Below are 24062 nucleotides of genomic sequence, written 5' to 3'. Positions count from 1 at the left end.
CTTGCGCTTCGCTCGGTGTGCTTTCTCCTCTTGTCTCCTTGATCTTGCCCTTGCTCATGTCGAAAGCAACATCCGAGTATTCTTACAAAAATTCCAGGAAAAAAAAAAGCAAGCAAATTAGTATAAAAGCAACAGAACCAAAAGCCTCCCGCACTTTTCTTTTTGTACGCCAACACCCTCACGGAGAACTTAGAAGGTCCAGTCATCCTCATCCTCAACAGATTTGATGGCCCATCGGAACTTGTCACGAAGAGTCTTGGAGAAGAACTTTTCGATAGGAACGTCGAACTTCTTGGAGAAGACCACTGTGAGGCGAGGATCAATGTAGTTCTATGAATAATAAGTCAGTCAAAGAACTTCAACGGGTTTTCGGTGGTACTCACGATCTTGGAGGTGCCGAGGGCTACCTCCTTGTTGCCATCACGATCCTGGGCCTGAAGCTCCAGTGTCTTGATGCGCTCATCAAACTTGTCCACAGCCTTTAGAAGCTTGTCAACAGTAACACCTCTGCCTTCAGCCTCGACCTTCTTGGTCTTGTTCTCCTTTTTGAACTTGGCCTCCATCTCCTTGACGGCCTGAAGACGTTCTTTGAGCTCCTTCTCGGGGAGGGGCTTCTCTTTGTCCGCCTTGCGTTTTTCGTTGTCCTTCTCGAATTTTTTTGTGATCTTTGTACGCTGCTCCTCAAGTAAGAATTGCTGGTGCTCCTTGACCCACTCGTCATCTAAGTCCTCATCCCTCTCGAACCAGGCGGCGCCCTTCTTCTTCTTGTAACCAGATTCAATATCGAGAATCATCATCTTTGTTCGCCATTGCTGGTAGCGGAGGCCTTTAATCTAGAAAAGAATCAGTATCTGGAGTGGTCGACTTCTACACAGGTCAGACTTACCCTGTCACCAAGCTTAGCCATTTGCTGCTCGTGCCCAGCACCAACGGTTCGCTTATGGTTGCACAGAACGGCAACCTCGCGATTGCAGTCATTGTACAACTTTACTTTTTCAGCAACTGTGCCGCGAGAGCGAGGATCGGAAGCGAGCTTCCTGAGCAGTTCTGACATTGTCCAGGAAGCGTTGTATGTACGGAAAACCTTGGCAGTCAGACCCTTCATGTAGCCGGTCAAATGTCTATTCAGCTGAGAGGTCTACAATTCTGTTAGCTATTACCTCCTTATACAACGGACAGGAAATAAAAGAAAAGAAACTGACGTTGAGGCGGTCGAAGAGGTCATCTCCCGTAGTCTTGGGCGCCTTCTTGAAAAGCTTGAGGTTCTTGAAGACCTGAGGCTCAACAATGGCAGTCTCTCTATAAGGGATACTGTCCTTTCCAAGGAAGTCGAATGTAACCTTGTTAGGAGGCTCAAGTGTGATATGCTCGTACTTGAGAGAGCAACAACCCACAGTGTCGGCCTCGTTCTCTGTGTCTTTCTCGTTACCAGCTCGAAGTGCCATTTTGTCGATCAGATACATGGCGGTGGCTCGTTGACGATCTGCCATCACTTCACTCTTAAGCTCCTTGGTGTAGTCCTTGCGAATTCTATCAATGTGCTTTTTGAGTTCCCGGGCCTTCTCAAACTTCTTGAAGTCACTTTGACCTTTGATATCACTGTCAGCTCCAAGCATCACATACTTGTAGTTTTGGTTGATATTCTCCTGCCACATGGCTAGCCAGGTTGCCTTTTGGTCGTGCTGCACAGCCTTCCACTTGTGTCCCTTGGGAGGCTCTGGGACCTTGGCATCCTTGCCGATGTTGATGGTGATTTGTTCGGGTTGGACACGCTGCTTGACTTTACCGGTTTTGGGATGCTCACCACGTCCACGGAACAAGCTGGGAGGTTCGACTCTGAAGTTGCCAACCTTCTGCTTTCTGCCATCCCATAAACAGTGAGTGAAGGGGGCTTCAAGGGCATCCTTCTTCGCCTTTGCAGCCTCCCTCTCTTCCTTGGTCATGTTTTTGGACTTGTTCTGTTCAACTTTCTCGCTCCAGTATGCGTAGATCTTGTCGAAGTTGCACTTTTCAAGTGATTTAATTGCGACCTTCTTTCCCTGCGCATCTGTAACACCGTACTTGTCGCAGTATTCTTTGAAATCTTCAAAAAAGTTTTTTCGGAAAACAGGGTTTTCTAGGTGATGGGAGGACGCGGGAGTCATCATGGCAACCCAAAAGGTGGCAACCTCCTCAACCTCGGGAGCAAGAGTAACTGGTTGTCCATCGTAGAGCATCTTGACGTTCTTGGGCAAAGGCTCGTAATCAGGCGGGAAAAGAACGCCGTTGTGCTCAAGAGTTGTCCACTTGATATCGTCGTTTTCCTTCTTTGGTGCGTTCCACCATGCATACTCCTCTTCGTCCTCACTCTCGCTGGCCTTCTTGGATTCTGCCTTGACGGCCTTCTTGGCAGATGAAGTGGGTTTAGCCTTCGCCTTCTTGGAAATGGGCGCATCCGAATCCGACTCCTCTTTCTTGACACCATTCGACTTTCGCTTCGCAGCAGTTCCGTTAGATCGACGCTTACTCGCTGAGGATTTTGCAAGTGGGACATCGTCGTCGGACTCATCCTTGACAGGTTTCTTTGTCGCAGGCTTCTTGGTTCTTTCTTTGGCTCGGATCACCTTGGCTTGCTTCTCAGCTTCCTTCTCCATGTCACGCTTCTTTTGCGCGAGCTTCACACTGAGAGGCTCGTCATCGTCGCCCGAGGACTCGGGCAAAGCAGTCTCGTCGTAGGAAGGGGGAAGTTTCTTTCCTCGGGCCCTTGCGATGGGTTCATCGTCGGAGTCGGACTCGGGAACTCTGTTGGCTTGCTTCTTTTGCCGCTTGGCCTGCGATACTATCGTCAGCATACCTGGCCCCACAGGAAGGGTTTTCCTGTGTCATGAATACGAACCAAAGGGGCAGCATCATCACTCGACTCATCGTCCTTGTAGTTGACCTTGCTGATGGAGGTACGCGATTTGCGTTTGCTAGCTCCGTTGGTAGCCGGTTCATCAATGTCCATCGTGTCCTCGAGGGGACCATTGCGAACCGACAGCCCAGCCATCTTAGCAGCCTGCTTGGGCACTGGCTGATCCAGAGCACCATCTTCGGCGCGAGAAATCTTAGACGACGAGACTGTATGGATTTCATGTGTTAGAATAGGGACCAGTAAAAGCATGCGCGTGGTAGGAGTTGTAGCTAAACTTTGTTTTGAAAACGCCAACGTGATGAGGACGCATGAGCGCGCGAACAAAACCCAGCAAAGCAGTATCATAATTGACAAAAAAAACAACAAAAAAACAACACGACTCACGTCTATGGCCGTTGGCCCTCGCAAGAGGGCGATCGTCATCAGAGCTGTAACTCATGATTGTGAAGTTAAAGGCAAGTATCCGTTCCGCGGCTGGTCGCCTACCAAAGTACAATGAGGTCAGGGACTGGGATTGAAGATGCGAAAGCGTGACAGAACGAAGAACAGGCCTCTGCAAACGGAGGAAAAACGTAATATCGAAGGAAAAAGCGCGAGGAAATGATCCCCTCAACGCCTTGTGTAGGAGAAGAGGGTGCGTTTGACAATATTCGCAGAAGCTGGAGAGGAGAGAATCAGCAACAATGGGATTGGGGAGAATAAGTCGAGAGGCGGCGTTGCTGCTTTCTTTAAGGCCAAGACCAAGACAGGCCCGGACCCGGCGACGGAAAGGCGAGGCGAGAAAGGACTGGACCTACAAGGCACCTGAGTGAAAAGACAGGCAGAGTGAGTGTGGGCACTGCAGCGCTGGCTCTCAGTGGTTCAGCCAAGTGTTGCGCAGCAGTTGCAGCGACTCAGTAATGGGGCTAAATGCAGAATTCTGTTATATGATTGGATGAAGAAGAGTTGACACAGAGGATGAAAACCGGGGGGCCTAAAGAGCTTTGTTTGCCTTAGTCATGCATGCAGCAAGAAAAAAGGAAGTGGGGCGATTGCGGCTAAGTGGAACCTCTGGAGACGGCCTCACGTGACTGCACCAAATCGCTGCTGTAGCTCACTGTGTCTGTCAAGCAAGGTGCCTAGAAGTTCCGGTCGGCTACCTAATTTACCCGGGAAAATAGCGAGAGCAAACCTGAACGCTTTAGTCCGCAGCGATCAATACACCTCATATTCCGACCTTACACGACCCCATCTCTATCAATTGATCCGGATATCGCGATCAATTGGGCCACCGTTGGCAGAGGCTCTTTCTCTACGTCCTAATCCTCAGTCACGATGTTGTCACGAGCCGCTAGACCAGCTCTTCGAGCTGCCGCCGCAGCTAATGCTCGGTAAGTTTCTCTCCTCCCTCAGTTCCGTCTCCCCTTGAGTATCCAGTGGCTCTCTCTCGGCTGCCGGGAAGTCCAAGAATTTGTTTGCCGGTTGAGCTTCTTCAACCCTCGACCATCGGCCACAACATCAGAACTACATACGCCCGCCCAATACCGACCGAGTTGCAATAAAATTATGAGAGGCAATTGAATGTTCCGAGGGGAATATCACAACACGATCATCACCACCAATAATCGCCCGAAAAAAATAAAAGAGAAGGAAAATGCTGATGACGTCCTTTTTCGCGCTTGCAGGGCCGCCGCCGTCCCCAGCTCCGCTGCCACCTATGCGACTCTCCGTGAGATCGAGGACCGTCTCAAGTCCATCCGAAACATCGAGAAGATCACAAACACCATGAAGATTGTCGCCTCCACCAAGCTCACCCGAGCCCAGCGCGCCATGAACGACTCCCGCAAGTACGGTCAGACCTCCAATGAGGTTTACGAGTCCGCTGAGACCAAGGCTCTCGAGGCTGAGGACAAGAAGACCCTCATCATCGTCTGCTCCTCCGACAAGGGTCTCTGCGGTGGTATTCACTCTGGTCTGTCCCGATACGTCCGCCGGCTTCATGCCGAGCAGCCTGGCTTCGACCTCGTCCTCATTGGTGAGAAGGCCAAGGCTCAGCTCTCCCGAACCAACGCCGCGGCTATCCAGCTGAGCTTCGCTGGTATTGGCAAGGATGTTCCCACCTTTGCCGATGCCCAGGCCATCGCCGATCAGGTTATCCAGCTCCCTACTGAGTACACCGACATCAAGATTCTGTACAACAGCTTCGTTAACGCTCAGACCTACGAGGCTGCCCTGATTGAGGCATTTTCCGAGGAGGCTATCCAGCAGTCCCGTAAGTTTCCCTGGATTTGAAAGTCATCGACAATATGTCTAACCCCTAATTATAGCCAACTTCTCAGCCTTCGAGGTTGACGAGGAGGTTCTTGGCAACCTCCGCGAGTACAGTCTTGCCAACTCCCTCTACTGGGCTCTTGCTGAGGGCCACGCCTGCGAGCAGTCTGCCCGACGAAACGCTATGGATGTAAGTATCACTAGTTCGTGACTGTCATGGCTAGTACTGACAATTCCCGCAGAACGCCTCCAAGAACGCTGGTGAGATGATCAACAAGTACCAGATTCTCTTCAACCGTACTCGACAGGCAGTCATTACCGGAGAACTGGTTGAGATTATCACTGGTGCTACTGCCTCTGCGGACATGTAAGGAGTGGGAGTACAAGACGGGGTGTAATGCTTCCCTTTGTAACAAATGTCATCGGGCTACCATCCCTGCATGGTTTCCCCCATTGTATCAAAGCCTTCAATAAATTCCTTAGTAGCCCATGCAGTCAATGCACGGCAGTCCCAAAAAAGAACGCATACTGTCTTTCGATGGCTGATAGCGGAAGTAAGGATTTCGATTGATGAAACTTGGGTAAATTTAAGTACGAGTTATAAGTCAACCACCCTAGTCTGAAAACGCCGGACACCTATAGTATTATATTTTGAGAATGATCAACAACCAGAACGAAACAACCACCTTAGTGTAGTCACAAAACCCAGAAACGCCAGCAACACCCAATGGAGAGGGTATGGAATGCGTCGAAACAAATATCAGAACCCAATGTCACTGTCCTCCGCATAACTTATATGTCTTGTCCGACGATGTTTGTTGGATGTCTCGCGAGGGATCTCTGCTATCTTGGCGGCATCAAAGGGATTCTCTTTCTCGTAAGCTGTTCGCAGCGCAGCGGCCTCGTGATCCCATCGTTCGGTGGCTCGGGTCCACGCCTGAACAGCTTCAGCGTAACCGCGCTTTTGCTCCGTTGCCTGGTCTTCGTACGGCTTCCGCTCCTCAGGCGTAGCGTCCTTCCACATCTTACTAGTCATGATCCGGACTTCGTTGGGCACAGCACGCCCACCTTTTCCTGGTTTGCGATTCTCCTCACACTTCTTCCTGGCAACGTCGAATAGATCCTTGCTATATAGTATATACGCATTACCCGCGACCTTAGCTGGGCGAGAGGGTCGGTCCCCGAGCTTTGATTGTATATAGGTCTGAATCTCATTCTCATAGGCCTGGAGACGTGCTGGTTGCTGATCTTGGGCAGGCTCCTTACGCTTGCGTAGCAGCACAGAATCTCGAGGCAGAATCAAAGGTGTCGGGACCTCAATGGGGCCGATCAAGGTCTCCAATACTTCGGAAGCGGCCCTTAGACCAGACAGATAGGCACCATGAACCGTGGCTGGGTGCGTACCAATGGTGTGTTCACCAGCAAAGAAGAGGTTTCCGACAGGCCTGGCCATGACATCGTAGTCCTCCGGCTGCATCCCAGGAGCAGCAGAAGAATAACTACCTCGAGCGAATCGATCCGAACCCCAGCGGGTAACCATGGCCTCTACAGGATAGGGAACATCCTGGCCAAAGACGCTGCGTAGTACTTCCGTTGCTTCAGCCACAAGGCTGTCGTTACTTGAATGTTCTGTTTCAAAGCCAGCCTCACCAGCCATCAAAGCAATGAGACATGGAAGACCTGTTGTGTTGGATACGTTGAACCATTGAAAGAAGCGGCCGCGGTTCGCGGCATAGTCTTTTTGCGAGGTACTAAGCCGGTTTGAAGACTCCCTCAAGACGCCGAAGATATGTCTGTCATGGTCCCAGAAAATCTTATCGTACACTAGAACAACCTTGTTCAGAATGCCGAATCCAAGTCGCTCAACGACATTAGTCTTCCATGACGGAAGAGGTGGGTTGAAGACGATATTGTTCTGTTTTAAAACACCCAGCGGAATAGTGCAAACCACGGCATCAGCATCAACTACTGAGCCATCTTCGCATTCAATCGCAGCTGAGGCCATGCCCTCTCCAGTATGGTAGGATATGCTCTTGATCGGGAATTTAGTCTTGAGGTCAAGTGAGCTTGGGCAGTGAACCAAGCCGCGAGCCACACTTTGGTAACCACCCACGACCATTGTATGGCTTCCCTCCCATTCATTACCTGCATCAATGTCCCACAATGGGAGGCTCAGGTTGTGCAAGCTTGTGGCGTTACTGTACTCCAAGTTGGCAATGTGCCAGTTAATCAGTCGGTGATCCTGGGCATTCAGCCCAACAATTTGTTTGTACTGGGAAATGGCGTTATCAAGAACAGATCCCAAAGTTGCTCCCTCTTCATTCACTGCCGATGTTAAATCAATATTCTCTCCGTCAGCTGAGTCTCGTATTGTCCAGCCCATCATTTTTGCCTTGTCGGAGGCTTTAGTAGTCGCAGGAGTTCCAGGCTCCATATGAACCCTACCCGTCAGCTTATCTGACGACACTGGTATCAGATTGACCTCTGCTGGGATGTTCTGTTGTGCCACTGGTGGTGCATCTGGCTGTGCTGCTGCAGCTTCTTCTTCTTCTTGAAACATTGTCTTGCTGCCGTCTCCAGGACTATCACGCCCCTCTTCGATGAAGTCTCGTCTACCTTCAACAAGCTTTGCAAGTTGATTCTTATGTTTGTATTCGCTGACTCGGTCTAGACAATCATTGTAAAGTTTTTCGACGAGCTGATCGCGAACAGGATCGACTGCTCTTCCACTGCTGTCGTATATCGTAGTATCAGCTGTCAGTGCATGATATGGGAGTCCCAATTGTCCACGAAGCAGGATGTTGATAGGATTCCCCCGGTCGAATCCGGTGATGATCATGCCGCCCATTTCTGCGGTATGTCGCTTGCCTTCAAAAGCTGGTAATTTTTCTTTTGGTTTGGTCTGGAACTCGCGAGAGTATACTCTTCCTCCGACGCGGGCTCGTCCTTCGAGCACAACCACTCGAGGCGCAGGCTCGCCTCGTTCATGGAACCGATCAGCAAACTGCCTGAACAGCCCCTCAAGCTGTCTAGCGCAGCCCAGTCCGGAGATACCAGCACCTATGACAGCGATTGTCTTTTGTCTCTTGACAACTGGCGCGACAGTATCATCTGTCTCGGCTTCAGAGAGTCGCACACATCCGTAGTTGATATAACCTCGACGAACAAGCCAATCATAGCAAACACTCGCTGCATCGAACCAGCGAGCGTTGGCACACCCAACCGCTTCCAGCCGGGTCACACCGATCCAAGGGTGTTTGAGCCATAACCGTATGATACCATTTCTGATATTGAGATATGTTGTTACTTGCGTATAAGATATGTGGTGACAGAGGAGGTGATATTCCTCCGGATGCAAAGCGTATGGACTGAGCCGGCTTGACTCGGCGGCCGAGACACATTCTGATGCATATTGGTATGCTGACATATCGGTTGGTATCGAAGCCTTCGATCTGATGTTGAAGTTATAGCGTTCGGCATCATGAGAAGGTGATTGTTGATGAGACTGGGGCTGCTCGTCGATTGGATGGTCTTGGTCTTGGTCTTCTTCTTGTGCACCCTCAGTCTCGACTGGCGTAGGGGTAGTAGCCTTACTCGACACCGTCGAAGGTATCGATGAAAGGTCTGATAGCTCTGTGAGATTCGAGGGAAGAGAGCCCATGGCGTCATCTACAGTAGATACCTGAAATGACGTTGGATCATCGTCGGTTTGAGGAGGCTCTTCCCTACACACAAGTTAGAAACCATTGGGTTTGAAAGACTCTGCCGAGTCATTGAGCACGTAAAGTTGAGGCATTAGACCACTCACTCGGCATAGCTTTTGATGCTTGACAATTCATCGTCGGACTCAACGTGACTAGCGTTGTCGATATCCATATCCATATCTTCAGTCCACACGACAATTTCTGGCGCAATCTCAGAAGCTATTTCCGTCGAAGTTTGTCGCGACTGAGGAACCGAAACCACATCAGGAGTGATTGGAGGCGATATACGGCCTGGGTTTGACATAACAATAGTGTCGGACGGAGTCAGCGAATCAATGGCATCCTTATCGTTCAAGTCCCTCTTCCTAATGCCAATCCCCTTGCGGAAGCTCTGCCCAAAGTCTGTACCCATAGCGGCGTTGGTTTCGAGGGCTTTCCCTGGGTATTGGTCTGTCAGAATTTGAACGGCCGCTACTGTCTGGCGGAAGGAAGATTATTGTCAAGAGCCGAGTGAAATGAGGAAAGTTGCATTATGCGAAAGAACTGAAGAAAACTGAGCACGCTACTGGATTGTCAGCTTTTTTGAATGTGGAATTTAGAGGACATGTATGAAATGGCCAACCCTCTGAACTCAATCGATGTCGAGGATTAATGAATAAGGTAGGTAGGTAGGTAGGCAGTGAGAAGATTCGAGTGGTTAGACTCTTTACAGCAACATGCTTTTTCTCGATGTCGATTTTTTGGACAGTCTAGTCCATGGCTGATTCAGCGTGAGTTATTTCAGAAGACAACTCAGTTGTCAAATGTTGTCTCCTTTGTCTAAGAGGAACTTGCCATCCATCGTCAGCTATTCAGCCCCTCAGAATAAGGAAAGCAACCTTCGACTTCAGTCACGTGCGGCGAATCAGACGCCTCCAACGGGTGTGGGTCTATGGTTCGTTCGAACGACATTTCAGTTCTCAACTTTTAACAATGAGCTTCGTTTTTATTCAGTATGATGCGATGTTATTAGCGTTCTGAAACAATCTATCAAAGAATTAGCTCTGTGTTTTCGCCGTAACTTATATATGTACCCTGTATCTTGCTCAAATCATCCATACGCCATCGAAATGCGCCAACCAAGCAACCAGTACTTGTCAATATTCTAGGTATCATACATATGCCGACACGTCAGGTCGTTGAAACGGGCACGCTCTCCTTCGCAAACGATTCTTTCTCGATTGCCGATTCCATCATCTTATTTCCATTGATGATTGACGTTGTGCAAATTACAATATTTCTCCGTCCTGTAGAGGCTATGTCAGATTCCGTTTCAGAGCAGCTCTGGGGGCTGTGAGAGTGCTTACCTTCTTCCTGCTTTGCAATAAACCTTAAAGCAGCAATCTCGGTGAAAGTGATGCCGCCAACGAAGACAACAAAGACAGTCTGCTTGTTGCCACTTCCAGAGAGCAATGCCCGCGCTTTGACAGCCTTATCTTCACCCTTCTGATGATCATAAAACGTCTGCCCACGAACGTGTTTGACAGCTTCATCGAAACCTTGCCATCCTTGCGTACCCACGCCTGCAGGCGCTCCCGCTGCGCTAGCGCTGTTCCCCTTGGTCACCGAGAGCAGATATTGCTTCTGCAGAATGCATTGTACGAGGCGAATCGAAAGAGGGGCATAGCCACTGTACACGTAGGAAATATCGTTGGGGTCATCCTCTTGAACCTCATCGACGATGAGCCGAAGCTGCTTGCGAAGATAGGTATAATTCGTCTTGCTCCCCGTTGCGCCGGCGTTGTTGCCTGGGATGGGGATCATTCCAGCCAGGGGTGATGACTTCGACAGAAAGAGCTGTAGTTTCTCGAGATTGCTAAGCGTGAGAAGATGCTGGTAACCGTAGCCTTCAAGAATGAGTCGCCTGAATTGGTCAAATTCCTTAGGTCTTATGCCTCCAGATATGCACGAGTAGATACACAGTAATCTCAGAGTTTGCGCAATCGGGGCGTCTCGCGCTATTAATTCTTCGATGCCATCGAATTGGCTTGACGGGTCAGCTCCAGCTGCGAGATTCTGCTGAACCTCCAAAAGTCCCTTGAACTGGTCTGTCCGGGTATGTTTAATGATCTCCTCGGCGAGGCCTGTGTGTATTCTCGCACTCTGTTGTTCTTGTTGATATCCTGGCAATTGACTAACAAAGTCTTTGAGTTCCGCAATAGTCTTTGTTTTGTGTTTACTCTCGTAATCGCTCTGCACCTTCTGTAGCCGTCTCGCAACTTTGTTGAGGAGGCTCCCAACGATCGCGAAGTTGGCATCACGTAATTGTTCATAAAGCTTGTCGCTCGAGTCCAACTGGATCGTTCGCTTCCGACTTTGTGAAGTCGCAGCCGAGGCCTGTGCCGGTGCACCGACAACTGTTGTGTCGACTTTGGTCTGATTGTTGTGGATCTCGAAGACTTCGTCGATGAGTCCCTCGTATGTCAGTTGAGTGAGCAAGGGTGTAACAAAGTCAACTTCGCGATCGATGATAATCACGCTCTCATTCGTTGTGCTAGGCGTCAACCCAATCTTATTCGCTTCTGACGTATCTTCACCAGCAAGGAGCTCCTGGCGCATGCGAGAAAGCAAGTCAGCAACGCGCTTTGCGTTATCGCCCTTCCCTATCACTCGTGGAAAGAGGCCGTGATTCCTTTGAATCTCCATAAGGGCTTTGGCCATGAGGAAGTTGGGTGTAACATCTTTGGATAGGTACAGATCGCGGAATGAGTCGTCGAGCTCGAGTGACAGAACATCCTTCTCAAGAGGGAAGAACGATAGCGGCAACTCCGCAATGTTGACGTCGCCTAATACACCAGCCTCTTCTAGAAGCTTGTCGGAGACGAGCGTTCTGCGAGGGACCCAGAATATGTGAAAGTCGTGCCCGGTTTGGCTTTCGCGCTGAATACGCTTAATTTGAGCTAGGAGGGGGTCAGAGTGCAACTTCAATATCACAGAATGGCAACTGACCAGCTATAGCTTCAGCATGGCGGCCGCATTCGCCACGAGAAATAAAGACAACATTGCGCTGGCTGGTATCGGCATTGTCATTTTCTAGAATGAAGAACTTATCTACTCCATATTCTTGAAGGACGGCAACCTTGACTATAGTCCCGATTGGGCCGACGAGGCTTTGATCTAGAACGACATTCTTCTTCCCGCGAACCTACATAGAAGTATGGTGTGAGTTGAGTTCGCCGCATGCATGAAAAAAATAGCTATCGGCTTAGGTGAAGCTCGCGGGGCAAGGCGGTGGGAACGTACGCCTTCGAGGAGATACAACAGATCTTTTCTCGCCTTGTTGCGAATCTGCTCGACGTTGAATTCTATCCGAGGAGCCATGGGATCGGCTGAACGCGATTTTGCGCGGGATTAGCGAGAGAAACTCAAGAGGGAGTGAGGTGAGTTTGAGCTAAGTTACTGAGATAGCTTTGGTTCAAGTGGACGGATCAGGCGCGGAATGATGGAGCTCCGTAAGGTTGCGGATGACGGCAGTAAAGTGGGGGGGGGGGGGCTCTTGAGCTCCTGCACCAGCCACTGCAGCAACGCTTCATTGGTGGGGCCGACCTATAAAATGAAGTCAGGTCTAAATGGGTTCGGGGCTTAATCTTGCTGATTTAACCAGTATCAGGATTCAGGATCATGGATAATTACAGTATATACAATATGCTGTAGTACACAAGTAGATGTGTGTGGAAATAGGCGACCGTCTTTATATCTGTCGCGGGTGTATGAGAAGACACTGCTTAACCTATCACTTCAGTCGATGGAGCCATTAGCAACAGGTGTAAAGATGTCTGGCATTGTAGCGAGCAAATGTCTAGCAGATTCTCATAATCATCACAAGCAACTAGAAATATCGTACACCTGTCCATTGTGTTCTGCGGAGACCATCATCCGCCGCCTTTACGACATTCATCATTTAGCCATGTTGACTGCGTACTAGATATGCTCATGCCCAGCCTCAGCCTAAGGCATGCAAATGGGCAGTCTCAAAAACTGTGTTCCTTCAGTAAATGCAAATGCTATATCCCATAAACTGATCTCCCATCACGACCAGATGGTGTGTCCTGAACGCCAAATGAATGCTATTAATATCCCGAGTCCCTATGCATTCGTCTGCATATGACGAATCCGCATCGTCTCGTTCACACGGTGTTATCGTGGTAGAGGAACTCGATGTCCCGGGGCCGTTGCTTATTGCCTCGTACGAAGTCCTCATCACCAGGAGGTCGCTCATTTTTGTCGTTGCTCGTCAACATGCTTTGGATGCTCATGCATACGCTCGAAACGCTCTGGACGGGACTCCAACCCTGTTGGCCTAAGAGATCGAGACAGATGATGCCGTTGGAGTATATGTGAGGATGCATAGGAATGGGACGATCGGTTTGCTTATCGAAGGTTACCTCGGGAGGCTCTATACGGTATAGTTAGCATATGAACCATGTAGGAGGATTGGAGGCATATTGCGATTCATCCACGGACCTATGGGATACATCTTGGGAAAGTGGAACTTGAGGCGGTAGATTTGGTTCTTGTAAAGCGGATTGTCGTCGAGAACCTGGATATCAACGAACCAGTCGCCAGCAACACTGTCGTTTCGTTCTATCAATGTGATACCAGGAGGCATTCCATCCTTATGAATCTGCGGGGCACGAGAGCGTCAGTCAAGTCCATGATGTGTGGATGAAGGGATGTGAAGAACCAACCTTGCCCAGCTCCTTGACCAAACGCCTATCCCGCGTGGCTCCAGCCATCGTTGATGAGGTGTAGTTGATCCCTTGGTGTTGAAATCAATTAACGTGGGAAGCGAAAGAAGCGTGGCGGAGGATCAGATGTAGGTGGAAGGTTTCGAACCAGTGTTAGGCGTGGTTTGGTGGAACAGTCAAACACTGGGCAAGGAGGGGCCGTTTGCGATGCTGCGCCCACAATCGAGAACACCCCCCCCATGATAGGTAGTGGAAAGATGGGCCCCGTCATGGAATGGACCTGAGGACAGCCGGACTCGGGAATGCCTGCCTGGGTATGATTGGTTCAAGATATACTGAAACTTTTCCTTTACGACAGGGCATTGCAGGGTCTTTTGTTTTCAGACTTTTATATAATAAAATCAAAAGTGTTTGCCAGACTTGGAATGTTGGCCTTTCCATCACTGTGGGCTGTCTATAGCATGCTCTTTTCTGATCTAGCGCCCAGGGTCAGTCGCGTCCAGTCTTAAAAGATCGACAACAAGTGTGAAGACATGGACCAGACTTAACTGAGCTAGACCCATAAATTGATTCGTGTTGTGCTATTGGGTGAACCTATCCAGCTATGCTATGATACTCTTCGATCGACTTGTCCCGTTAGTATTCGATATGAGGCATGAAGCTGTCAGAGTACTAATCGAAGGTTGATGATCCTTTATCTTTAGTATCTTCCCGTCATATTAGCCCTGATTTCGGTTTGGGACTTGGCCTAGTCTCTGTAGTAACTTAATAAGGCCTCCATACTAGAGGGTACACGAATGTTGATAGCACGCAAGGCATAGCAGGGAAATACCAACAACGCCCGTAAGCAGCCTCATAAGGCTTGATGGATTGAGAGGCAACCTGCCCACCTTGGAAAGGATGGAAGCAATCAATTACGATGATACCTCCTTGCTGCAGTTTTGTTCTGCTCAGCCACGAACCTAAGCGAAAACTCGACGATTGCTTCCAGGAATGGATATTTCATGATCCACAAAGACTCAGCCTCGCCTGCAATTACCGGTATTGCAGGTGCGGTTTCTTCCCTGTCAGCATCCATCAGATGGATCTGGCGATGCCTTCAGCCCAGGGATCGTAAATGCCTGAGCCACACTCCTCCTCCTGCAACCAACCACAGCCCTTCATGGTGGCACCCGCTAGTGGAGTGCTAAACTGAAAGTCCCCCAAGGGTGGCATATGGCGCTCTCTGGCTGAGCTGCTGACAGCCCCAGGGCCCCCAGGTCCTGCCCGGTTCGTTAGTCGTCAGTGGAGGGTCCCGTAGCTAGGTGTCGCAAGCTAATTAACAAGGACCTCCTTCTTGTCCCGTCTTCGTCGCCTTCTTTCTCTTCTTACATAACTCTCGTTATCCCAGAGGCTTCATCCTCTCGGACTTATTATAGCGCTCTTTGCGTCTGAGACTGAATTGTCGCGCGGGCACAAGTTATCTCATCTTATCAGCAAAGACAGCGAGAGACAGACTCGATCTTATCTTCGTTTCCCCTCCAGATTACCGTCTCCAAAATCTAAACGGGTCGCTTTCTACCCCGCCAAAACTGCCGCCATGAGTTGTAAGTTGCGACTATTCACAGCCTCATTCCTCTCCCCGCTCTGGCGGTTCGGCCTTTGCGCTCGGTGTTGTACTTTCAAGAGCCGTCCTGTTACTTGATTCTCCTCCTACAAGCCTTTGTTCCACCCTGAATTATATGCTGACCACCGTCCTGATGTGTAGTCGCCGGCATGTTGAACAGGCTTCACGGCCAGCCCGAGAGCTACGATAAGAAGTGCGCAACCCGAAATCCCCTGACCTCGACCACAAATCCGCTGAATCCTAACAAATACTTTCTACTCTAGAGCTAAGTACAGATTTGGTCGGACCCTCGGAGCTGGAACATACGGAGTCGTCCGGGAGGCTGATGGGCCCACTGGCAAGGTTGCCGTAAAGATAATCCTCAAACGAAATGTGAAGGGAAATGAACAGATGGTCTATGACGAGCTCGAGATGCTTCAGAAACTCAAGCATCCTCACATTGTCAAGTTTGTTGACTGGTTTGAGTCGAGAGTAAGCCCATCCAAACCCAAATCTCCATCCCAGTCCCCGCTCAGGTCAGCGTCTTGGATTCCTGGCCCGGTTCACTGCCCCTCCTTTCGGTTTCCCACATGTCATGTAGCTCACTGTTTCCGCGTTTTCAGGATAAGTTTTATATCGTGACGCAGCTTGCTACCGGCGGTGAGCTCTTCGATCGCATTTGCGAGCAGGGCAAGTTCACGGAGAAGGATGCCGCCGAGACTATTAAGCAAATTCTACTTGCTGTCGATTTCCTTCACAAGAACAACATTGTTCACAGAGGTACAGTGCTTCAACCAGCACATCCCTGGACACCAGCTAACCCGGCTTTCAGATCTCAAGCCCGAGAACCTCCTCTACCTCAGCAAAGATCCCGAATCTGACCTCGTGCTGGCCGACTTCGGTATTGCTAAGATGCTCGACGGAAAGGGCGAGTCTCTCAAGACCATGGCTGGCTCTTTCGGTTATGCTGCCCCCGAGGTGATGCGCAAGGAAGGTCACGGAAAGCCTGTGGATATGTGGTCCATGGGTGTCATCACTTACACTTTGCTCTGTGGTTACTCGCCTTTCCGCAGTGAGAACCTCCAGGACCTTATCCGGGAGTGCACTGAGAACTCCGTCGTCTTCCACGAGCGATACTGGAAGGATGTCAGCAACGATGCAAAAGACTTCATCTTGCATCTCATCAACCCAGATGCTGATCAGCGTTGGACCAGCGAGGTAGAGCATCACTGTCGTCACTAGAGGAAATGCTTGAGCTAACTCCACGATACAGGAAGCTTTGGGTCATATCTGGCTCACCGGAAAGAACGCTACCGACTACAACTTGTTGCCCGAGATCAAGTCTTTCCGCGCCAGAAGCCGATTCAGGCGCATCATCGAGAAGATCAAGCTCCAGGCACGTATCGAGAAGCTCAAGGCTATGGAGGAGGACCCAGAGAACTCGGATCTTTCAGCTATCTTCTCCGAGGTCGCCAGAGCAAAGCTTGCCGACGACAAGGAGGAGAAAGAGGTCCTCCGTGTCACCCAAGAGGTCGAAAAGGATGCCAAGCGTCGAAGCTTCCAGGCTTAATGAATATATCGAGGATCCCAATCAATTGCAGACATATTCATATGTATTGGGCTGCACCACAGTGGGCGACCTTAGCATAATGCCGAGATGGATGGCAACCTGAGTCCTTGCAAGGTGCACGAAACAAGGGTAATTACACGGATGGGAAGAGAGAGTCAGAATTGGTGACGCGACTCCTTGGGTTGAAAGCGGTTTTATTTGGCTTCGGAAATATTGTTTGGGTCTAAAAATATGTGGGAATTGAATGCCTCCGATAACCCAAGCGAATTCCATGTTTTTCACTCAGTTCATAGTACAGAGTAGATAAATGCTCTGTGTTCGGTAACCTCCCAGTTGACTGACAATCTTCTGTGGTATTCTCCTGACTTTTCTGTCCTGGCAAGCTAAAGAGCCAGTCTTTGTTATGCTAACACAAGTGACCGTCATTATTCTATCCCGAACCACGCGTCAAACGTATCCTTGGAACCTGTTGCATGATCTCTCCTCGTGATATCATTTAATCCTCATAAGCATACATACATGATGAAAAGAACATCCGTCCATTTTCATTTTCATTCTCATAAACATTGAATCTACAAAGGTGACCGGTTAGCGACTGATGAGTGGAGTTTAGTCGTTCATGTCTGCCGAAGCACTCTCGCGGAGTTCGGCATATCGACGCGCGTCGAATCGCTTGCGTTCCCAACCCTTTGCACGGAGTCGCTCTATCCGTGCCTGTAGCTCCGGTGAACGCGTCTTGTCAGCATTCGGCGTAGCGGACGCAGAAGTGGCCATGTTCACAGTGGTAGGCGACGCGGGTGTGTCTTCATACGGGAGGGTAGTTTGCTGTTGACCAAGCTCTGCCTCGATGAAATTGAGATGTCGAAAGACTTGACGCTGCAGGCTGGTGAGGAGGGCACTGTAGCGGTGAACGGAGCGAGCATGGCGGAAAGGGTCAAGCACTGCGTCTGTAGAAGGCGAGATTTCATTCTGTGCTGAGCGTGGAGTGAGGATTGACCGAGGCGCTTGAGCCAAGGGCCGCAGAGGTGCTGGTACAGCAGAAGAACCCCTCCCAGAAAGCTCTGGTGATATTGAACGCGCAGGCCCCAGAAAGCTGCCGAGGCCAAGCGTTGGTGAGTCCGGACGTTCGAGAAGCTCCATGGGCACATCGCTGAAAGTCACACGCTTCTTCTTACGCTTGGAAGTGGGCACGCTTTGAATCGATGAGATAGATGATGCCGGAGATACATTGTGAGACGATGTCCATGTTGATGATACGTAGGAGCTCACAGAGCTATCAGCAGAGTGGAGGCTTGGCAGTGTTGTAGTAGTGCCAGACGGTCTTCTTAGTAATGCTGGACCAACTGTCGAGTCTGCAGCATTGATGAGTGTTGAAGCACGTTGATAATGGTCTCGAGCCTGGTTCAGGAGTGTGGTTCGTGCTGGGGCAGCTTGATGAAGTGCACGAGCAAGCATCTCTTGTGAGTTGGCTGCGTAAAAGTGAAGATATATGAGATATGCTGGCTCAACGATGCTCTGCTTCTCATTAGACTTAGTTTGACATCGTTAATGAAAGACAACTTACAAAATCTTTGAGATTGTCCAGGATTTCACTGCACCGGGTTGCACAGGGACGATAACGGCGGTTGAGATATTCTCTCTTCACATCCGAAATCACCTTTGCCCACTCGGTGGAAGTATAAGGCAGGACATGTAGCGTCTCTGGCAGTGACTGGGGAAGCCATTCGGGTGGGTTAGTCTCTGTGACTGAAGCACGACATGTCTCCATCCGTGGCGACATAGATAGTGATGATGTCCGTGAAGGCCAAGGCGACGAAGTGGCTGTATGAATTGGTTGAGGCAGCAAAGCAGCCATGGTGACAAAAGCTTTTCTTCGGTATGGGTAGCCCAAAGGCTCGTGTCTGGGGTTATGGTTGTGTCTAGATGGCAGAATGGATGGAGGGCTGTTCTGGGGGCGTTACAATATAAGAGTCCGGACTGAGAGCGGCGGCGCGCGTGGCGTGGCCAAGGTTTGTGTGGCCAATATGCCAATATTTTGTTACCAAGATGGTGCCTTGTCAGCTCAGCTCCTCGTGGTCGGTCTCATGAGTGTGTGCCAACTGGGGACCAAGTATGACAGAACGCTAAAGGTTTTGTGACGTGAGAGTGTCTTTAATGGTCTCCCCTGGCAGGTAGGGGCAAAGAGAGACAATTCTGAGTCGTCCCATAAATTGATTGGTAAGACAACGAAGGCATCGAAAAAAAAAAATAGTTCCGTGACACGAGGTGTAAGTGAGAGCCCAAGTTTGTAAGAGCTGTACAGAGAATTGTTGACAACTCGTCGAGATGGTAAAGACAAATATCAAAGCATCTGAAGCAGATTGATTAGTTCCTTCAAGTTAGAAGACGAAAACAAGACGAAAATATTAGAGATCGTGCGATGATGGTGATTGCGGGTAGTTAAGAGATCGACTGGAATTCAAGATATCCGAAAACGGTTGGTGTTGAGCATATAAACGCCACATCAATGAACCACTTGGCCAGTGCCAAAGTCGTCCAGGTGACGAGCACAAATCAAATATTATAGCGTCGATACTACTCCGTCGTCGGGAATACCGATCTCTGGGCAATGAAGATCATTACTGGGCTGGGTCTCGTCCTTTGTGCCAGCGGCGCCGAGCTCTTTGCTGGTTGCCAGGCGGTTTCGAAATAGTTCTGAGAACGATGAGGTTGTTGAGTCGTTTTTGGTCAGACACAACGAAAGATCGAAGTCCCGCCAGAGGGCGAATAGGACGGCATAAAAGAACAAAGGCTAGCTAAATCTGCTCAAAGTGGACAGTGTGTGAGTTGGAGTCGAGACGTGACGACCAAGAGTGTCTGTCATACATCGATCCTCGGGCCAACAGACACTAACACAGATATAAGCACCACTTAACATGGGCTCACATAACACACACGATCCGGGGATGACAGGTTCAACCTCGATACCAGCCCTCGCCCTTGTTTGAAGAAACCCTGCTCAGCTACTCCTGTTGGACCATGCCCTAACTGCATGGTTCGTGTCCAGTTAGCATTGCACCACTCCAAGGGACTTTCCATCCTCTTATTTCCTATCCCCGATACTTAGTAATGAGGAAAACTCAACAAGAAGAGCAGAGCGAGCCCACGATCTTGTGGGGACCAATTAAGCCAAACTGGGGATGGAGGTGCCGCGCCGGCTGCGCGAGCCTCAGACCCTTCCGTGGTCCGGCCCAGGGGACCCACCGGGCCGTCTCTTGTCATGCCGTTCTCACTTTTGCTTCGTTTTTTCTCCTTCCCTTCCTAGCAGTCGTACTTAGGCTGGTAGGCTGGCCAGGCAAAGAAATCATATCTTCAAGGAAGCACCATACTCCTCTATAGAGGGACAGGTTGAAAAGAAGATAAAGAGAGGGGAGATGAATGAAACATTATCACACAACACAGAGCAAAGATACACACAGTCGAACTGCACTTGCAGTCACTCGATTCGGCTTTGTCGGTCTTGTGGCGTGAACGACAAACGCCAGTGTCTCGGTTCCAGAAGGTCGGGATCCTGAGGCCGTCTGAATAGGCACCTGAACCAAACTTCAGACTTCCCCTTCTGATGCAGGGATAGTCGTCAGGTGGCAGCAAAAACTCAAGCCCCCTCCCGTCTTGATTGACGATGGTTGCAATTGCAGGTTCGCCTGATGCAGTAGTCACTGGCGGATGTGGCTACTGATCTGCCATGAAGTACATGTGTGCGACCCGGTACCTGCGTCTCTGGTTAAATGAGGCTCTAGGCCTGTGAGCAGTATCTTGGTCTCCCCAGTCCTGTGCTTATCTTTGTTTCAACTTCGGGGTCGCCATCCAAGCCTCTCTGCTCGAGAACGTCGGCTGAAGCCGTAAGCGGGGAGGGCTGGTCGCGGCCTAACTTGCAATTCATTCCGTAAATGGAGGATTATCTCTTTGCTCACAAGACGTGCGCAGTCCCCATTGTTGCCCGTTCGTGGTAACGTTCTCAAAAGCCCCAGCGTTGGAGGCTGGATGCTTTTCACCAGACAGTAGGACCTTAAAGCCCCGCCTGGTCGATCGAAAGCACATGGTTGTTGTCCTTGTGGTTGTTGTAGAGAGAAACCAACGTGGCTGCGCTAGGCAAAGGGGAAACAGAACACAGGCGACTACGATTAGCTTCACGGAACAACGTGTTTCCCCAACTTCGATACCCACGATTGACAATATGCGAAATCATCCATTCATGTGAACAGTGGCTTCCCGAGATGATCGTCCTTTCTATTAAGACTTAAACGCCACGGCCATCGTTTTAACTGTTTTACTGAGCTTCTTCACAAAGAATTCATGCCGTCGGATTGCTGGGAGCCGGCTCTTCCGTTCCTGGAGTCACTTCGACTGCTGCGGGTGTGGTTTCAGGCTTGGCATCCTCAACCTTTTCCTCCGCATCCTTTACCTCATCGCCCTTGATACCATGGACAACCCGTAGGCCCTCGGCTTGTCTAGTCATCTCGTCAAGCTCCCGCTTGCGTTGAAGCCGAACCTTGATCTCCTTTGCCATGTCGGACATACTGACAAGAATACCCTCCTTCTCGGGATGACCTTCCTGAAGTCCCATCTCCTTAATCTTTACCTTGCCTGACTTGACTTCATCTTCGCCAAGGAAGATAGCGAATGGCACACCGTTGGCCTCGGCGGCCTTGAACTGTGCGGGCAGTTTAGGCTTGACTTTATAAAGGAATTCTGCCTGTGGTAACACAATTAGTCTTCTATCCCGTAGAATAATAAAATTCGTGAAAAATGATCAACTAACCTTGATACCAGACTCCCACAGCTTGGCACACACTGACATACGTTCTTTCAAAAATCCCTGCCCAAAGGCCATGACATATACATCGACATCGTTATTACGGACAGCAGCATTCTTCTCAGCAGCCATCTTGGCCTTGGTAATAGAGAAAATCCTGTCAACGCCAAAGGAGATACCTACACAGGGGATTTGGCTCTTGCCAGAGAACATGCCAACAAGGTTATCGTATCGGCCACCGGCAGCCACACTTCCTACGCCGACTGTGGGGTCATCGGAACGGTCGTCATCCTCGGAACCCTTCTTGCCTTTCTTCTTAGAAGGCTTAGACTCAGCATTCTCCTGCCCAGGTGTGACCTCAGGGGCAGAGCCCTGGGTGACAACCTCGTAGATAAGGCCGGTGTAGTAGTCAAGACCTCGAGCCAAGCTAAGGTCGAAAGACACTCGATCCAGGCAGTTGAAGGCCTCTAGGTACTCGAACAGCAGAGCAAGATCCTCCATACCCTTCTTCATGGATTCGTTCGCGGCCAAGCTCTCTGTGCTCTGAAGCTTCTGAAGTAGATCCTGCTTGCCCTTGAGAATAACCCACTCTCCGATTCGGTCAGCGACCTCACCATCAAGTCCCTTCTCCTCGGTCATCTCCTTTCGCACATCAGCCCAAGGCAGCTTGTCGAGCTTGTCGACGGCCGAGGAAATGGTGCGGATCTTGTCTTCAGGCACTCCGCAAACTTGGAAGATACCATCAAGAATCTTCCGGTGATTTAGCTTGATCGTGTATCCACCGTTCCAACCAAGTCCCTCAAAGACTTCTGTAATAATACGGATGACTTCGGCGTCGGGCAGCATGGGGTCGTAGGTGCCGGCAATATCGAAATCGCACTGGTAAAATTCTCGCATGCGACCCTTGGTCATGGCAGGTTGATCTCGGCGGTAGACCTTGGCGATGTGATATCTCTTGATGTTTTGGATTTGCTTGTTCATGGCGAGGAATCGGGCGAAGGGGACTGTCAAGTCATATCGCAGAGAGCAGATCTCACCACCTTGGTCAGCAAGGTCGTAGATGAGCTTGCTGTCCTCTCCATATTTTCCAGCGAGAATCTCTCGGAGCTCAAAGACGGGGGTATCGATCGTGACTCCTCCGTGTCGCTTGAAGACTTGGGTGATGGTGTTGAAGATGTGGTCACGAATAACCATATCCTTTCCTTCCCCTTGGATGGTGTTAAGGAATGCTCTTCATAGTGCGATTGATTCTATCACTTACAGTCCTTTGTACCCTTGGGGGTCTTGAGCTCGAATTTATTCTTGGGCGCCATTTCGAGTGATGTGGGAGACTCTAAAGTGGTAGTGGGGTTTGAAGAGGAAGAGGAAGAGTAAGAGGAAGAAGAAGCATAGCGGGGCAGAGAAAAGACTGTGATGGAGGGGTCGAGGCTGAGGAACCTCGAATGACGATGCTTCCGGGTAAGAGCAAGGCAGGAAGGCGGACACCAGCAGGCAGGTGTGGACGACAGTAGTCTTGCCGTAATACGGCTCAGAGAAAGGGATTTGATTGGGGCTGGTTTTGGCCTCATATCTTTATCTTTTGGTGCGAGGACACGACGCCCTCAGAGTAAATTGAAGCTTTGGAATCCACTACAAAAATGGAGGCCGATGCTCATCATGCGAGCGGCGGGACGGGATATGCGTCACACTTTGGGTACAGTCCAGTAGCAAGCGCAAGTCAATTGCGCATAAAACCTTTCCAGTGGGAGAAGCAATTGACCGAGCTGGCCTAAAGAGTTGGTGGGGCATGCCTTACTGAATGTGGTCCGATTCTGAGGAGCCGATGCACTAATTGGCTTTTGATTTATTACCTATAGTTGACTGGGCAGCGTTTATCCTCTTGCCCAAATAAACAATATGACTCGGAAGTGTGAAAAAGAAGGAGACAAAAGCAAAGAGGTTATATATTTATTCATCTAGCTACCAAAGGCTATAAGTACTGTATTGATACAAGTTTTGGGTTTATTATATAGAGCTTCGATCTGATTTCAGGCCGAAGAAATACAACTATGATAGGAATATATGTACTTTAAATCTTATAGTATAGATAGATATGTTATATCGATTTAAAGCTCGGGGTACATAATAGAGCTCTCAATGTATATAATATTCACCGGAATTGAAGGCATCTTGTGCATGTTCAACTATAGTGGGAAATGACAAGCAATTCAATTTGAGTTACGCCATCTCATTATTTACATTAAAAACACATAATTTATTGGGAACATAGATATTATTCTAATGAGGACTGTCTTTATATACCTATATTCTAGGGTAGCTATCTTTCTTTCGCCTTTGTAGTCGAGAAGAAATTATAGTGATATCGTGAACTTTAAATATTTGACATTTATATTTTTTTAGGGTAGCTAAATGCAGTTTCTGACTGAAACTCATGTTTGAAGAAAACCTTTCATTCAGACTTGTCCAATGCGACAACCCGTCGCCCACAATAATTGGAAAACGGGACATCAGCCTCATTCCAAGCCTTCCTGAGATTAC

General features: G+C 49.6%; 7 protein-coding genes across 7 annotated transcripts; 2 read left to right on the top strand and 5 right to left on the bottom strand.

The window, feature by feature from the left end:
• Window positions 1–189: 189 nt before the first annotated feature.
• Window positions 190–3332, bottom strand: BKA55DRAFT_534017 (uncharacterized protein; the record flags this gene model as incomplete). The annotated part of the gene is made up of 6 exons (XM_046189542.1): window positions 190–330; window positions 384–833; window positions 887–1138; window positions 1203–2804; window positions 2834–3099; window positions 3278–3332. 6 exons carry the CDS (start codon window positions 3330–3332, stop codon window positions 190–192), a joined length of 2766 nt encoding a protein of 921 aa, XP_046055050.1.
• A 1121-nt stretch (window positions 3333–4453) lies between these two features.
• Window positions 4454–5514, top strand: BKA55DRAFT_500892 (ATPase, F1 complex, gamma subunit domain-containing protein; the record flags this gene model as incomplete). The annotated part of the gene is made up of 3 exons (XM_046186780.1): window positions 4454–5144; window positions 5200–5333; window positions 5386–5514. The coding sequence occupies 3 exons, from the start codon at window positions 4454–4456 to the stop codon at window positions 5512–5514; spliced, it is 954 nt and encodes a 317-aa protein (XP_046055049.1).
• Window positions 5515–5903: 389 nt separating this feature from the next.
• Window positions 5904–12207, bottom strand: BKA55DRAFT_589672 (Sec1-like protein; the record flags this gene model as incomplete). Its single annotated transcript, XM_046194977.1, has 7 exons — window positions 5904–8868; window positions 8952–9297; window positions 9470–9596; window position 9921; window positions 10217–11786; window positions 11836–12031; window positions 12130–12207. The coding sequence occupies 7 exons, from the start codon at window positions 12205–12207 to the stop codon at window positions 5904–5906; spliced, it is 5283 nt and encodes a 1760-aa protein (XP_046055048.1).
• Window positions 12208–13013: 806 nt separating this feature from the next.
• BKA55DRAFT_684494 (ubiquitin-conjugating enzyme/RWD-like protein) lies at window positions 13014–13622 on the bottom strand (the record flags this gene model as incomplete). Its single annotated transcript, XM_046198647.1, has 3 exons — window positions 13014–13282; window positions 13351–13510; window positions 13575–13622. 3 exons carry the CDS (start codon window positions 13620–13622, stop codon window positions 13014–13016), a joined length of 477 nt encoding a protein of 158 aa, XP_046055047.1.
• Window positions 13623–15329: 1707 nt separating this feature from the next.
• BKA55DRAFT_589671 (kinase-like domain-containing protein) lies at window positions 15330–16729 on the top strand (the record flags this gene model as incomplete). The annotated part of the gene is made up of 5 exons (XM_046194976.1): window positions 15330–15373; window positions 15444–15651; window positions 15783–15939; window positions 15992–16377; window positions 16433–16729. The coding sequence occupies 5 exons, from the start codon at window positions 15330–15332 to the stop codon at window positions 16727–16729; spliced, it is 1092 nt and encodes a 363-aa protein (XP_046055046.1).
• Window positions 16730–17338: 609 nt separating this feature from the next.
• BKA55DRAFT_500701 (uncharacterized protein) lies at window positions 17339–18584 on the bottom strand (the record flags this gene model as incomplete). The annotated part of the gene is made up of 2 exons (XM_046186767.1): window positions 17339–18244; window positions 18294–18584. The coding sequence occupies 2 exons, from the start codon at window positions 18582–18584 to the stop codon at window positions 17339–17341; spliced, it is 1197 nt and encodes a 398-aa protein (XP_046055045.1).
• A 2478-nt stretch (window positions 18585–21062) lies between these two features.
• BKA55DRAFT_499574 (uncharacterized protein) lies at window positions 21063–22837 on the bottom strand (the record flags this gene model as incomplete). The annotated part of the gene is made up of 3 exons (XM_046186667.1): window positions 21063–21464; window positions 21531–22755; window positions 22782–22837. The coding sequence occupies 3 exons, from the start codon at window positions 22835–22837 to the stop codon at window positions 21063–21065; spliced, it is 1683 nt and encodes a 560-aa protein (XP_046055044.1).
• Between the last annotated feature and the right edge of the window lie 1225 nt (window positions 22838–24062).

The sequence above is a fragment of the Fusarium redolens genome (genome assembly GCF_020744475.1).
Source record: "Fusarium redolens strain MPI-CAGE-AT-0023 chromosome Unknown BKA55scaffold_2, whole genome shotgun sequence".
In the NCBI taxonomy this organism is placed as follows: Eukaryota; Fungi; Ascomycota; class Sordariomycetes; order Hypocreales; family Nectriaceae; genus Fusarium; species Fusarium redolens.
This window is presented reverse-complemented; position numbering and strand designations above follow the sequence as displayed.